The sequence below is a fragment of the Neofelis nebulosa genome, chromosome 2 (assembly GCF_028018385.1).
Source record: "Neofelis nebulosa isolate mNeoNeb1 chromosome 2, mNeoNeb1.pri, whole genome shotgun sequence".
Classification (NCBI taxonomy): domain Eukaryota; kingdom Metazoa; phylum Chordata; class Mammalia; order Carnivora; family Felidae; genus Neofelis; species Neofelis nebulosa.
This window is the reverse complement of record NC_080783.1, coordinates 111,225,489-111,241,443: the sequence shown is the minus strand read 5'-3', so window position 1 is coordinate 111,241,443 and position 15,955 is coordinate 111,225,489. Positions and strand designations below refer to the sequence as shown.

General features: G+C 40.3%; 1 protein-coding gene across 10 annotated transcripts in view; it reads left to right on the top strand.

The window, feature by feature from the left end:
- SAP130 (Sin3A associated protein 130) overlaps nt 1-15,955 on the top strand; it is an 82,419-nt gene that overhangs the window by 22,534 nt on the left and 43,930 nt on the right. For 9 of the 10 annotated variants that reach the window (XM_058715662.1, XM_058715664.1, XM_058715666.1 and 6 more), the window contains 5 exons: nt 6,502-6,649; nt 6,812-6,902; nt 7,108-7,212; nt 11,995-12,136; nt 14,663-14,784. In XM_058715662.1, coding sequence (XP_058571645.1) covers nt 6,502-6,649; nt 6,812-6,902; nt 7,108-7,212; nt 11,995-12,136; nt 14,663-14,784 — 608 coding nt within the window. The remainder of the gene's footprint in view (nt 1-6,501; nt 6,650-6,811; nt 6,903-7,107; nt 7,213-11,994; nt 12,137-14,662; nt 14,785-15,955) is intronic. The other variant, XM_058715668.1, reaches the window with a different exon arrangement.

Here is a 15,955-nt window from a genome sequence, read left to right as displayed (position 1 = left end):
AGTCACTTGATTATTTTCTCTGTGGGATATCCAAAATGTAAATATATAAAAAGGTATACAGTGAGAAGTATCATTCTCTTCTCTGTCCCTCAGGTACCAATTTCCCATGTTCCTATCCCTTTGCTTTTTAAGATAACCTGTTCCTAGTTTTTTGGTTATCTTTTTAGTGCATGTTTATTATAATTTAATACATAGTTAGGACTGTTTGTTTAAATTTGTTTTTTAATTTTAAGGATTTAGTTTTTTTTAAGAGAGAGAGCATGCATGCAAGCATGGGAGGGGAAGAGAAAGAGGGAGGAAAAGAGTCCCAAGCAGGCTCTGTGCTGTGAACTTCGAGCTTGATTTCACGAACTGTGAGATCATGATCTGAGCCAAAATCAAGAGTTGGATGCTCAACTGACTAAGCCACCCAAGCACCCCTAGAATTTACTTTTTGATTTAACTTTTTAAAAAACATGGAAAATATTTATTTGGTTCAAAAGTCAAAGCTATATAAAAAGATGGACTCTTAAGTGTCTGTGGCTCCACCTAACTTGCCATTTGCTCTTTGGTGAGTCCCCATTTTATTACTCTCTGATTTGGTGTCTCAGGGTTTCTTTTTATGAAGTAAGTATATGCATAGATAAACCCATACATTTTGTTTGTTTGTTTGTTCCACTCCTTTCTTACAGAAAATCTAGCACGTTGTATTTATATATACTGTTTTGTATCTTGCATTTTTCTCTTAACAATGTATTCTGGAGAGGACTCCAAATCAGTACCTAGAGATATCTTATTCATTCCTTTTATCTTTGGCTGCATTGTACCCCATCTTATGGATGTTGTGTTGGACATTTTGACACATGTGCTGTTCCATGTTTTAGATGGTGTATTTTCAAAGTGTGTTTGTGGAAGTGAGAGTGCTAGGTCAAAGAGTTAATACCTCAATTTCCTCACCTAGAAAATGGCAATAATATTAGCTACCTCAGAGATCATTATAAAAAGTGATTATAGGGGTACCTGAGTGGCTCAGTTAGTTAAGCATATGACTTTGGATCAGGTCGTGATCTCACAGTCCATGAGTTCGAGCCCCACGTTGGGCTCTGTGCTGACAGCTGAGAGCCTGGAGCCTGCTTTGGATTCCGTGTCTCCCTCTCTCTCTGCCCCTTCCTCACTCGCACTCTGTCTCTCTCTCTCTCTGTCTCAAAAATAAACATTAAAAATGTTAAAAAAATGTTTTTTAAATAAATCATATTAATACATGTAAAGGACTTAGAATATGCCTAGCATGTAATATATGTTATAGAAATGTTAATATTTATCATTTTTTATTAAGAGTACACGAAAAGTCAAAGATTATTATACACTATAGTCTGTGCTTTCAAAACCACTTAAAACCATATTTGAATCCTTAATACAGATATTCTTTTTTGGGTATTTTTTGCATGTGCTGGACCTCTTAAATGTCAATGCATTCAAGGTGAATTGAGGAGACCCTTTCCCAGTTATCCAAATGTTGGCGTTATTCTTTGTTATGAGGTTTTTCAGAATTACTTTTATAATTAAGTTCATCCATCCTAAAATTTGTCCTTATTTTAATTATATATACATGTATCTCTCTGAATGGTTTTCATTATAAATGCTAGGAGCAGGTATCTTATGTGACGCTGTATTCAGCACATTATGTTGTCAACTATTAAAAATCCAGTCTCCAGGGCGCCTGGGTGGCTCACTCAGTTAAGTGTCTAACTTCGGCTCAGGTCATGTGAGTTTAAGCCCCACATTAGGCTCTAAGCTGACAGCTCAGAGCCTGGAGCCTGCTTTGGATTCTGTGTCTCCTTCCTTCTTTGCCGCTTCTCACCCCTCTCTCTCAAAAGTAAACATTAAAAAATCCAGTCTCCAAATGGATTTTTACCTGATAAAGCTGCAGAGACGTCCTGATAGCTGGAGCAACAAGTTTATGCAGGTGGTCTGTGTCCCCAAATATCTGCTCTTCTCAGGTTATTCTAAAGTCACCTTCGAAGAGGGTGTGAAAGCCACGTAGGGAAGAATCCAGGCTGTAAAACAAAGTCATAATTACTGTTCATTCACTGGACCAGTGGTGTTCAGAATCCTGTTAATTTGAGCAAGGACTGAGTCTCCACTTGCTGCATCAAGAATAATATCTTTAGGCAGATTCAGCAGAGATTGTACCAAACATCTGACCCTGCAGCCCGCATTTGGACCCTCAGGACAGTGGGTCCAAATGGTCATCGTTGGTAATGTTAGGAGCCACAGAAGTACTTCGGTTTGCAATGTGGTATCTTGCGCAGTGTGGATCTCTACATCCTGGTCAGAATTGGTCTACCATGTATGTGCTAATCTAGTCCAATATTCCCACCAGCGTGCCATTTCTCCGGTGGTGACTAACCAGGCTGTGAAATAGGCACAGCTTGTATTTTTCTTCTTTGTGTTTCTGGATATAACTTTTGGGCTCTATGACTTATAAAAAAAATTGGATTCTACCATAATAATGGAGAGAGAAAATGAAACGGAAACAAAATCTCAAAGTGGTCATTTAAATTATCAAGAGAACATCCATTTCTCATTCCCACCCTTTTTTAGATGACTAACAGAAGAGGCATAATAAAGGCTTGAAATGAATGACCAAAAGACTTTTCAGGACTATCCAGGTTTTTATGTTTCTAGTTTTTTTTTTTCTGGCTTGAGAACATGAGAGTCACTTAAGAGGAAATCTTTTGGGGTCCTTTACATCTTGGGTGAACATAGGGAATGGGTTTGGGGAAATGGCTCATCCTGGAAAAAACAAAAATCCAAACATGAAAATCCAGTCTCCGGTAGTAGGCTTTCTCTTCAGTGAGTTCTACCAAGTTGCATAGTTGTGTTTGTGGCCAGTCTTTTCAGCTTTCCTTTAAACTCAAATGATAGGTATTTAGTTTTCTTTTCAGAAAGAAAACCATCCTTCATTCAGTTTTAACACTTTATACACTAATATCCCCCATGTCTGTTTTTTAAGAATTTTGAGACAGGATTCTTATGAAATTAACCATTGCTTAGTTTAGATACATGCAGTCCTGGGGCACCTGGCTGGCTCAGTTGGTTGAGTGTCTGACTTCAGCTCAGGTCATAATCTCACAATTCATGAGTTCAAGCCCCAGCTGTGCTGACAGCTCAGAGCCTGGAATCTGCTTTGGATTCTGTGTCTCCCTCTCTGTCCCTCCCCTGCTCATGTTCTTTCTCTCTCTTTCAAAAATAAATAAACATTAAAAAAATTTTTTTAGATATATACAGTCCCAATCAAGTCTACCCTTACAGCTCAACTTACCAACTTCTTTTTAATTTGTAGTCACATGTTTTCATAATACAAAAGCATAAAAAAAGATGTGTAGTAAGGAGTGTTGTTCTCTCATCTGTCCCCCGTCCACCAAGATCCTATGTTCCTTTCCCTTTGCTTTTCTAAATTACCTGATAATAACTTACTGGCTATCCTTCCAGGGTTTCTTAAATATGGTCAGATTCAGGGGCACCTGGGTAGCTCAGTTGGTTGAGCACCCGACTTTGGCTCAGGTCATGATCTCCCAGTTCAGGAGTTCAAGCCCCCACATCAGGCTCGCTGCTGTCAGCCTATCAGCGCAAAGCCTGCTTCAGATCCTCTGCCCCTCCCCGCTTGCGCTCTCCCAAAAAATAAATATGTAAATAAAATATATATAGTCAGATTCACATGCAGTTCTTACTTCTGTCCTTTTTAACCAAAAATTAACTCATAGATTCTCTTTCTTTTCATATAGGAATATACATCGAAAGTTTCCCACATTCATAGACCGTTTCATTGTTCTCTTAGTAGCAGTATAGTGAGCCATTGTATGTATGAACGGGTTTGAGGTTGTTTCCTATCATAAGTAATACTGCAGTCAATAACGTGTGCAAGAATATCTATATTCCCAAAGTATAGATAGATTCCCAAAAGTAATCAGCAATTATATACAGTTATAATTTTGATATCTACTAATTGCCTTCCTTAGGGTTTATACCAGTTTATACTCCATCCAGAATGTTTAAGAAGTGTCTGTTTCCAGGCACATGAAAAGATGCTCAACGTCACTCCTTATCAGGGAAATACAAATCAAAACCACACTCAGATATCACCTCACGCCAGTCAGAGTGGCCAAAATGAACAAATCAGGAGACTATAGATGCTGGAGAGGATGTGGAGAAACGGGAACCCTCTTGCACTGTTGGTGGGAATGCAAACTGGTGCAGCCACTCTGGAAAACAGTGTGGAGGTTCCTCAAAAAATTAAAAATAGACCTACCCTATGACCCAGCAATAGCACTACTAGGAATTTACCCAAGGGATACAGGAGTGCTGATGCATAGGGGCACTTGTACCCCAATGTTTATAGCAGCACTCTCAACAATAGCCAAATTATGGAAAGAGCCTAAATGTCCATCAACTGATGAATGGATAAAGAAATTGTGGTTTATAGGGGCGCCTGGGTGGCATAGTCGGTTAAGCGTCCGACTTCAGCCAGGTCACGATCTCGCGGTCCGTGAGTTCGAGCCCCGCATCAGGCTCTGGGCTGATGGCTCGGAGCCTGGAGCCTGTTTCCGATTCTGTGTCTCCCTCTCTCTCTGCCCCTCCCCCATTCATGCTCTGTCTCTCTCTGTCCCAAAAATAAAAATAAAACGTTGAAAAGAAATTGTGGTTTATATACACAACGGAGTACTACGTGGCAATGAGAAAGAATGAAATATGGCCCTTTGTAGCAACATGGATGGAACTGGAGAGTGTTATGCTAAGTGAAATAAGCCATACAGAGAAAGACAGATACCTTATGTTTTCACTCTTACGTGGATCCTGAGAAACTTAACAGAAACCCATGGGGGAGGGGAAGGAAAAAAAAAAAAAGGAGGTTAGAGTGGGAGAGAGCCAAAGCATAAGAGACTCTTAAAAACTGAGAACAAACTGAGGGTTGATGGGGGGTGGGAGGGTGGGGAGGGTGGGTGATGGGTATTGAGGAGGGCACCTTTCGGTATGAGCACTGGGTGTCGTATGGAAACCAATTTGACAATAAACTTCATATATTGAAAAAAAGAAGTGTCTGTTTCCTTGCACCTTGAACAATAGTATCCATTTGGGGGATTTTTTTGGCCATTCTGATAGGTGAACAGTGATGTCTCAGTGTATTTTAAATTGTATTTCTCTTCCTATGAGTGGGGGCGAGCGTCTTTTCTTTATTAAGGGGCCGTTTGCATTTTCCGTTAGTGAAACGGAACTGGCTATGCATTTCCCTTGCTTGTTTTCTTTTGGGGAATTATTTTTCTCATTGACTACAAGGAGATCTTAGTATATAAAGGTCACACTTTCATTTATGACTCTTTTGACTATGTTTATAGTGTGTTTTGCTCTATGTAGGTTTGCTTATTTGTTCACAGAGTAAAATTTATTGATCTTTTTATAAGTTTTGGATTTTCAAAGCTTCTAGTAGTTAAAAAACTCTCTTCCACTCCAAAGTTATGAAAGAATTCTTTTTTTTTTTTCACATGCTTTTTTTAAATTTCTTATAAAATCTTTGATCCTTTTCCTATGTATCCTGGTGTAATATGTGAAGCAGGGATCCAATTTTATTTTTTCCAAATGGCTACCTAGTCTTCCCAGCATCATTTATTATCAAGTAGTCCGTTCTTCCCCCTCTGACTTGAGATGCCAACTTTGTTATAATGTCAAGTTCTCCTGCCACTGTTGGAATTTCAATAGCTTATTGCCAGTTAATTTGACCTGCTCTCTGTGTGGATATCCCTTTCATCATTAGGCACTCATAACTAACACTTTAAGGAATGACATGGAAAGGAATAATACAAAATTGGGAGCAGGTCAGTGCTTCAAGGGCCCTGACATAGGCTGCTGTTAATCGAGGTTGTCTGTAATCCTCCCTCATAACGTGAAAACCTTAGTGTGTATCTCCAGTTTTGTCCGCAGAGTGAAGTGTATTGATTATAATAATGCTTACCTAAGATTGTCCTAGAGTGTTGATTAGCTACACTAAGAGTGCTGAGAAGGACTAAGAATTAATTGATTTGGTTCATGGTGCCTATTGATACCTTTGGAAATGAGGTTTATGGGACTTTCAGGAGAGAAACTTAACAGGCCATTTACGTCCTAGGTTCATCTGTACACTTTACAGACCTACAAAAAATACAACTGTATGACAGTGGTCTAGTACAAGATAGTAAATGGAATCTCCTGGGTGGCTCAGTCAATTGGGCATCCAACTTTGGCTCAGGTCATGATCTGGCGATTCGAGTTCCAGCCCCACATTGGGCTCTGTGCTGACAGCTCAGAGCCTGAAGCTTGCTTTGGATTCTGTGTCTCCCTGTCTTTCTCTGCCCTTCCCCTGCTCACACTGTCTCTCTCTCAAAAATAACATTAAAAAAAAAAAAAAAAGACAGTAAATGGCCTTGACTGCCTGCATCGAGTCTAGAGGCAAGTTAGAAGTCACAATGTCTTTTCTTCCCTTTTCAGTCGGCCAACTTTGTCTATCCAGCATCCACCATCTGCAGCAATTAGCATTCAGCGTCCTGCCCAGTCACGGGATGTAACAACAAGAATCACACTGCCATCTCATCCTGCATTAGGGACTCCAAAACAGCAGCTTCACACCATGGCTCAGGTAAAACCAGAGGCAAAACCACCCATGTAGGCTGTGGGTTAAAACCAGAGTTGTGCAAAACTTGATAAGAACCTCACAGTATGGAAGGCAGCAATTCCTTTTAACTGCATTGAGGTTGAGCTGTTCTTGTTTATAACTGTGTTGTGGATCTCCCCCCGCCAGAAAACTATCTTCAGCACCGGTACACCAGTGGCTGCGGCCACAGTAGCACCTATTTTGGCAACCAACACCATTCCTTCAGCGACTACAGCCGGTAAGTTGGCAGCCCTGCTCTCCTGCTAGGGAAGTGTGAGTCTTAAGTGTTGAGTTAATTTTTCATTTCTCAGCTTCAGTCAGAGGAAACGAATAGGCTAGAAGAATTTTCTTATCTTTTCCTAAGACCTTTTGTCAGGTTTTGGAGAATCTGTAATGTGTGTAAAGAGATCATTGTTGAAAAGGTTTTTTTTCTCCAATTTCAGGCTCTGTGTCACACACACAAGCTCCCACAAGTACAATTGTTACCATGACAATGCCCTCACATTCGTCCCATGCTACCGCTGTGACCACCTCAAACATCCCAGTCGGTAAGTGTCCTGCAACCTTCACACAGAGCTTGAAAGGGATTTTTCTGCCCCTCTGACCAGGTCTTCATATACAAGGCTAGTGTTGGTAGAGGTGTTTTTTTTTTTTTCTAATTTTTGTTGTTGATTTTCAAGGCAATGCTGAATTTTTTTTTTTTTTAATTTTTTTTTCAACCTTTTTTATTTATTTTTGGGACAGAGAGAGACAGAGCATGAACGGGGGAGGGGCAGAGAGAGAGGGAGACACAGAATCGGAAACAGGCTCCAGGCTCCGAGCCATCAGCCCAGAGCCTGATGCGGGGCTCGAACTCATGGACCGCGAGATCGTGACCTGGCTGAAGTCGGACGCTTAACCGACTGCGCCACCCAGGCGCCCCAAGGCAATGCTGAATTTAACTCTTAAATGTCTTTGTCATACAGATTTGGCATTGAGAGTAAGGGGGAAAAAGAGGATAATAATGTTTGAGAGCTCAAAGTAAACATTATTTTAACACAACTTTGACTTCCTCATTCATCAGACTTTACCTCTTCTGTGTGTACCTATTAAGAAATAAGTTAACTTCACAGACATAGACAAGATTCACAGGAAAAACAGGAAAGAAGCACGGATCTGGAATGAAGAGAACTTGTACACGGCTGGATTGTTTAGGAAAAATCTCTGGATGATGCACAGCAGGAAGGGTGATAACCCTCAAGTTGATTACCTTAGGTTCTCATCTGACTGCTACCTCAAGATACTTCACAACCATCATAAAATTTCTTCTAAGCTTTGTTTGTTCCCCTTTTAAATTTGTATATGCCTTGAATATTAAGAAGCAGATCTATGAGGGACACCTGGGTGGCTTAGTCGGTTAAGCGTCTGACTTTGGCTCAGGTCACAGTCTCATGGTTTGTGGGTTCGAGCTCCGCATTAGGCTCTCTGCTAACAGCTTGGAGCCTGGAGCCTGCTTCAGATTCTGTGTCTCCCTCTTTCTCTGTCCCTCTCCCTTTCATGCTCTTTCTCACTTTCTCTCAAAAATAAACATTAAAGAAATTTTTAAAAAAGAAGAAGAAAAAATCTTTGAAACATTTCTGGCAGCCAAACTTTAATAATTAAGAGCAGGGATCGAGCGTCTTTCTGTGTAGTGCCAGATTATAAATATTTTAGGCTTTGCAAGCTTCATAGGTCTGTGTCACAACTGCTGAGTTGTGGATAATATGTAAACAAATAAATGAGTGTGACTATAGTTCAGTCTTTTTATGGACACAGAAATTTGGATTTCATATAATTTTCATGTGTCATGAAATGTTCTTCTTTTGATTTCTGCCCTCCCCACCCCACCATGACAAAGTATGAACCCATGTACAGCCCATGGGCCATACAGAACCAGCATCAGGCGGGAGTTGCCCACAGGCTGCCAACACCTGTCCTGGGGGCTGAGGTCTCACCGTCACAGCTTCCAAAGCAGAGACTGACCTGTGAGGCAGAGCACTGCCCCAGGTTTAGTTTCCAGGGTTAGCTTTGATTTGGTTGTATGAAATTAAGCATGTCATTTTACTGTTTATTCCCAGAGACATGGGACAGCTGCCATGTTTTTCATAAACTTTTGGAAGAGTGCTTTCTGTGAGATGACACACTGACATACTTACCTGCCAGAAGTCTGGTGAGCAGACACGGAAGAATGGCTTCCCTACTGCTACATTCCAGTGCTCCTTCCCTCTGTGCTTCCTTCCTTTCTTCCTTCCCACGTCAGACAGCTTCACATCCCTCTGGGAAAACTTGGAGGACACTTTTCCGGAATGATGGTGGGACCCAGGAAGTCCTTCCCCCTCCCTTAGGTAATTTGGCCACGCCAGTCCTTAACTTGGTAGTAAGTCCCACAGTAGGCTTTTAGCAGTGAAAAAACACTGCTACTGCCTCTTTCTCACGTTACCGCTCACTGCATCTTGGCGTTGGAGAGACCATACTTCTTTCACACCCCTCTGAATTTAATTCCCTCCTTTGAAAAGAAGTTCGGAGGGTATGATTTTAGCATTGACACACTTTTATTGGAAAAGAACGTTGCTTATTCCATATTGTCACCTCACACCATTTTCTGATTGTGTCTCCTCAGCACTGTAACAACAGATCCAGGTTTATTCTTGCCATCTTTATAGTCAAGAGCCTCACTAGCATATCTATAGCTACGAAGAAAGTTAGACCAGTAAAGAGAGGACAGTGTGCCCTATAGGGGCTCTCTGGTTTCATCTTGAATCCTCTCTGTAAAGAGTTATTGAGAGATTAGTTCCTGTTAATGTCACTGTATCTTCCCAAGCGGTCACACTGTGGAAGTAAACTCAGAGTACCAGGAGAAAGAAATATGTGCATTCATTTGGCTAAAACAATTAACTTTTTACCTGTCTTAAGTTACAGGGCAGTATTCTACATCTCCCAGCTATTTAATCTTTGATTTTTAGCCATTTCGTAAATTCTAGATAAGAAAACCATTTGACAGAAGTGTCCAGATTTAACATCTGCTACTTAACGTGACTGATTTCGTCTAAGTCCCACTAGGCTCATATTCTAGTTTTCTTTTCCTGTTTTATGGTAAGCCAAACACTTTCCTATTACATTACTAGATGATCCCTGAAAGGAAACCTGATATTAACCCTACAGCATTGGTTTTCAAGTAGGGTTTTAGGGGATATATTAAAATCACTTAAGCAGCTTTTTCTAAGTAACACTTGCTTTCTCCAGGTGAGATTAAATACTGAATTCAACCATTTTTACTAATAGAAATGTGTTGAGTCAGGGGGAAAAAAGCCTAATTAACCATGAGCACAGTTTCTGCCTTTAAGGAGTGCTCATTTCCAGTAGAATACTGTCTTTATTTTCTCCATGCTCTGGCCTACATATGACAGAGGTGTTGGAATTATAAAAAGCAGAATCGGATGATCACAGCATTCAGAAAACCAGGGATTCTCTTTGGAGGTGGCATTATGTTCAACTTATGATTTTTGCATTATGTTTTTCCTGAAGTGTTTGGGTGTTTTTTTGTTTTGTTGTGTTGTGTTTTGGGTTTTAGATAATTGATAATATGTGGCTTATTTTAATTTTTTGAATGTTTATTTTTGAGAGAGAGTGGGGGGGGAGGGGCAGAGAGGAATGGAGACACAGAATCTGAAGCAGGCCTCAGGCTCTGAGCTGTCAGCACAGAGCCCAGTGCAGCACTCAAACCCATGAACCGTGAAATCATGACCTGAGCCAAAGATGAACCCTAACCAACTGAGCCTCCCAGGGGCCCTTGTAGCTTTTTTTAATTAGAAACAAAGGTACAGCAATAAATTTATGGGTGTGTGTATGGTTTACCAACCAGTGGTTAGCTGCTCTGCCTAATGACAACTGTATTCCTATTGGAAGCATTCTTTTCTCCTACCTTTTATGGGCACAGTGGGAAAACAAGGCTTGGTTGCTCCCCCTCTCCTTACCACCAGTGGAAGATGTGTCATGCCAGCTTCTCCGTTCATTAGCCATTAGATGTCATCATCAGTGGTTGAACTGGGCATTCCAGTATCCTGCAGAAATTTCTCCAGCTGCCTCCCTTGGGAAATAGCTGGGGATCATGGTGGGTTTGTGCTGCTTACTGTCGGTATTCAGTGCACTGCACTTTGGATAATGTAGTGGCATCATCCTCGTCACCAGTGTTTATGTGCCAGTCACTGCTGTGACTTGGGTCTCACACGGATGGTAGCTGTCCTTCTGTCTCTCTGATGTAGCCTGCAGCTCTCCTTTCCAAATTCCCTCACATAGAATTAACAGGTCTGTAAGAACACTAAAGTAGGTCCCAGTTCAGCTGTACCGTCTAAACAAAACTTGATTGCAAATACTAGAGAAGAGCAAACTTTGAGCCTCACATTAGATTTGAAAACCGTATGTAGTCATCTTGATTTTGCTGTAAAGCATTATGGAGGGGCGCCTGGGTGGCTCAGTCAACTAAGCATCCAACTCAGTCTTGGCTCAGGTCATGATCTCATGGTTCGTGAGTTTGAGCCCCAAGTCAGGCTCTATACTGACAGCACGGAGCTTGCTTGGGATGCTGTCTCTCCCTCTTTTTCTGCTCTTCCCCTGCTCACTCACTCGCTCTCTCTTTCTCTCTCTCTCTCTCTCTCTCTCTCTCACGTGTGCGCGCTGTCTCTCACAAAAAAAGAGAGCATTATGCATTTCTTTCAAAAACGAAAGCATTATGTAAAATCACAGGATGTTCAGAGGACCTAAGAAATAAAGTGATTATCAGGACGCTTGGGTGGCTCAGTCAGTTGATCATCTGACTCTTGGTTTTGGCTCAGGTCACGATCTCACGGTTTGTGAGTTCAAGCCCCACATCAAGGCTCTGTGTTGTTAGTGCAGAGTCTGCATGGGATTCTGTTTGTCTCTCCCTCCCTCTCTCTCTGCTAAGTAGAAGCTAAGATCTTTGCCATGTCTGTATTCAAAATTTTGATTTTTTTTTTCCTAATTAAAATTTTTTCTCCTTTTAAAAAAAAGGCCTCCAAGAAGCCAGGTCCAGCGGAAAGGACCTGATTACTGGTATTTTTGTTAAAGTACTGATGATGTTGAACCCTTTTTGACAAATATATGAACGTATCAGTGGAGTATTGGATTGAAATAATTCAGTTGAATTTTATGTACTCCTCTTCTTTTATTATGAAAACTAAAAAGCCAGGCTTCTTATTACTGTTTGCATTCTTAAGATTGTTGCTGGCCAAGAATGTTTTGGCATGCCAATAAAAGCATATGAGAGGTAATGTGATTGGATTTTGCATTTGTAGCTAAGGTGGTGCCTCAGCAGATCACACACACTTCTCCTCGGATCCAGCCTGATTACCCTGCGGAGAGGAGTAGCCTGATTCCCATTTCAGGTCATCGGGCCTCTCCAAATCCTGTGGCCATGGAAACCCGAAGTGACAATAGGTAGGAGGGAATGTGCTGGTTACACTGCCCCATTGTGTCATTAGTTGGTTTGATTTTTCAGTAACAAAATGTCTCACAATATAGTATATATACACTTATTTTCAAATTTGCTCCTGAAAATAATATGTTGTACAATTTATTTTTTCATTTTGTGAAAATGTGCTGTGTTTATTTAGCTATTCTCCTTTTGATAGATGTTCTGCTAGTATCTGCTTTTTTTGTTTGGTGTGTTTCTGTGTTTGATTTATTTTGAGGCAGTCTGACCGTATGGATTGCAGCATCGTGACCCTTTCTCCCTAAGTACTTTCCTTTTCAGCCCCAAAGAACAGAGACCTTCTCATAACCACAGTGCAATTACCCAAAATGATTCTTTAGTCTTCCATTCCCGTTCAGTGACATTTTTTAAGACTATGGACAGGCCAGTTGTTTTTGTAGAACGTTCTTCAGTTTGGGCTTGTTGGATACTTTCTTCATCATTAGATTCAGGTTATGCATTTTTGGAGCAAATACCACTTAGGTGATGCATTCTTCTCACTGTCACCGCAGCAGAGGGCTTATGACGCCCTTGTGTCTCACCATTAGCCATGGCAATGCTGGTTATGTAATGAAGGTGGTGGTTGCCAGATTTTTCCATAAAGGTATATTTTTCTCCTTTGTAAACCACTGATCCGTGTGGAAATACTTTGAGACTGTAAATACCCTGCTCCTCAGTAAACTTCGTCTCAGTGGTGTTAGCATCTATTGATGCTTGGCTGAATCACTTGATGCTTGCAGTATGATGGTTGCAAAAAAGTGACTTTTTCCAAGTCATTTCTTCCACATTTGTCAGTTGGCATTCTTAGGTAAATAAGTTTTCTCTTACTTACACCCATTTATTTGTTTTGTTGTGCATCTTATTTTTTTAAATCAGCATGCGCTCATGGATTTGGTCTATTCACTATTATAATCCTTTGCTGTCCTCTGTTTTGATGCTCAGATTTTCTCTGGGAGCTTCTTGAGACCAGTTCCTGTGGGTTTTGTCATGTCCCATACATTCTAGCCCTTCCTTACTTTCCACTGTAACAAGATACTCCACGCTCCTCAATAGTGTCTGAGCCCTGGCATCTCCCATTTCCCAGGGAGACCTGGCTCCTTTTCATCATTTAGAAATCTGGATCTAAGCGGTAGCTCTGTTCATTGCTACTGGATTGTAATGACAGGCCCTTTTAGCAGACAGAAATAGGAAGTATGTGATGTTGTAAAAACTCTTTAGTACACTTGATACTTCTAGTTCGACCCCATTTCTTCCGCCATTCCGTATTTGTATCTCTTCCCCAGTGAGAAGCTGGTACATACAGTGCTTATGAAGTAATTTCAGAATTGGATCATTTTTAAGTGTTCTTGTTTGAGGACTATGTGTTCTTGTGTGTAGGAATGCTTTTATAGGTTTTAATATGTTGGTCTTCTGTCCCATTCACCTTGCTAAACACATCTGTTAGCTCTAAAACTGGTAGATTCTCTTGGATTTCGTATGTAGGTGTATGAGGGATTTTTTTCATTTCCATTTCACATACCTATTTTTTTCTCATTAACTAGAGCTTCCAATGTGGTGTTGAATAGAGCAGAGATAGTGAACATTCTTAACTTACTCCTCACCTGAATGGGAATTCTTGTGAAATTTCATTATAGATTTTGGTAGATGCTATTTTCAGATTGAGGAACCAAGTTTTTTCCTATTCCTATTTTTTAGGTATTTATATCATGAATAAGTATTGAACGCGATTAAAATTTGGAGGGGGAGTATTTTTTTAATTCTATTCTAGTTAACATTTAGTGTTATCTTAGTTTCTATTAAATATTTTTTGTGTATCTTTTGTGATATTTCAAATGATTGTCCTCTTAATTTTTTAATAGCATCTAAAACAGTAGTAGAAATTCTGATAGTGGGTCATTCTTCCTGTGATAAACCTTATTTGATCATGATGTATTTTATTTTACATAGTACTCTATTGAGTTTTATTTAGAAATTTTTGTGTTGATGTAGAGAGCGAGATTTGTTTATCTTTTCTACTATTCTCCCTGTCCAGTTTTGGTATCAGGACTACATTAAGCTAAAAAAAAGTAAGTTAGATCTTGTTTCTTCTTTTTCTCGTCTCTGAATCAGTCTGTAGAAGTTTGGGGTTATCTGTATTATGTGTGTTTGATAAGATTTCCAGTAAAAACAGTCTGAACTTAAGAGTCTTTCAAATGGAATTGAGCTGAGCAAACCTTTGATTGTGAGTTTTCCTTTTGAGTCAGTTTTGGTAATTAGTACTCTGTGTACATTTTTATGTTTGTTGATAATGGTTATTTATAGTACCCATGTATTTTTTAAAATCTTACTCTCTTGGTGTGTGTCCTTTGATCTGACACTTTATTTGGTACACAATTGGGGAAATGTCGGTATGGCATATAAGGGTATGAAGATGATCTGGGGGATAGGATCATTTGAAAGTGAAGAAGAAAATAGATCCATTTTGGCTCATATTATCTGTCTTCCACCTATAGACCGTCTGTTCCCGTTCAGTTCCAGTACTTTTTGCCAACATACCCACCTTCTGCATACCCACTGGCTGCGCACACGTACACCCCAATCACCAGCTCTGTGTCCACCATCCGACAGTATCCAGGTACAAGCCCTGCTAGGGGACTTTTAACTTGCCAATTTTTGTAAGCAATGAAGTGAAAGTTGCCGAGTGAGTATTTCTAGAATGGGTTTTCTTACTCCACCTTCTCTTTTCAGATTCAGATAAGGTGATAATCTCAGGCTTTAAGGTTTTAGATCACATCTGTGTGATCTATAAAAAAGTTGCTGCTTATTAGTATATTTGCATGGTTTTGTCCCACCTTGAGGATAATTATGTTAACAGTTTATCTTAAATTGGCAGTATGGTTAAAATGGTAAAAGCTGTACTTTTATGGAGCTTCTGTTGTTTTGTGGGATATCTGTTGTGTTTGTAATATCAGTCCAGTTATGTTCAACACTCACCATCCTCACTTGTAAATAGTGTTCTTTTTGCTAATCCAGAAAAAATAATACTTAATCCTCAGGGTTTGTGTTTTCTTTTCGCATGAGACCCCCAGCTTGCTTTAGGCATAAGAGACCAGACTGTGGGTGTTGCCTTTCTACTGTGTGACCCGGGACTGCAGCCAGGGCTACATGGAGCCATTGAGCACTTGAATGGGGACCCAGCACAAATGAAAAACTGGTTTTTTTTCTGTTTTACTTAATGAAAATTAGAGATATTTTGAATATGTTTGGAACAATTTAGTGATCATGAAACTACTGTTTCAAAACTGTAGATTATATTGAATCAAAATACAAATGAAATATTTTTGATAAAAACTTACCTGATAAAAATTGAAGTCAGTATCTGATTTGAGATGCGCTTTAAGAACAAAACATACCCTGGGGTGCCTGGATGGCTTCAGTTCAGTGTCTGGCTCTTGATTTTGGCTCAGGTCATAATCCATGGGGTCATGGGATCAAGCCCCATGTTGGGCTCTATACTGAGCGTGGAACCTGCTTAAGATTCTCTCTCTTTGCCCCTCTACCCCTCTCAAGCTTTCTCTCTCTCTCTCAAATAAAAATGTTTTAATTTAAAAAAATGTTTAAAAAGTGAAACTTACCTGGGGTGCCTGGGTGACTCACTCGGTTAAGGGTCTGACTTCGGCTCAGGTCATGATCTCATGGTTCGTGAGTTCGAGCCCCTCATCGGGCTCTGTGCTGACAGCTCGGAGCCTGGAGCCTGCTTCAGATTCTGTGTCTCCCTCTCTGTTCCTCCCCCCGGCTTGTATTCT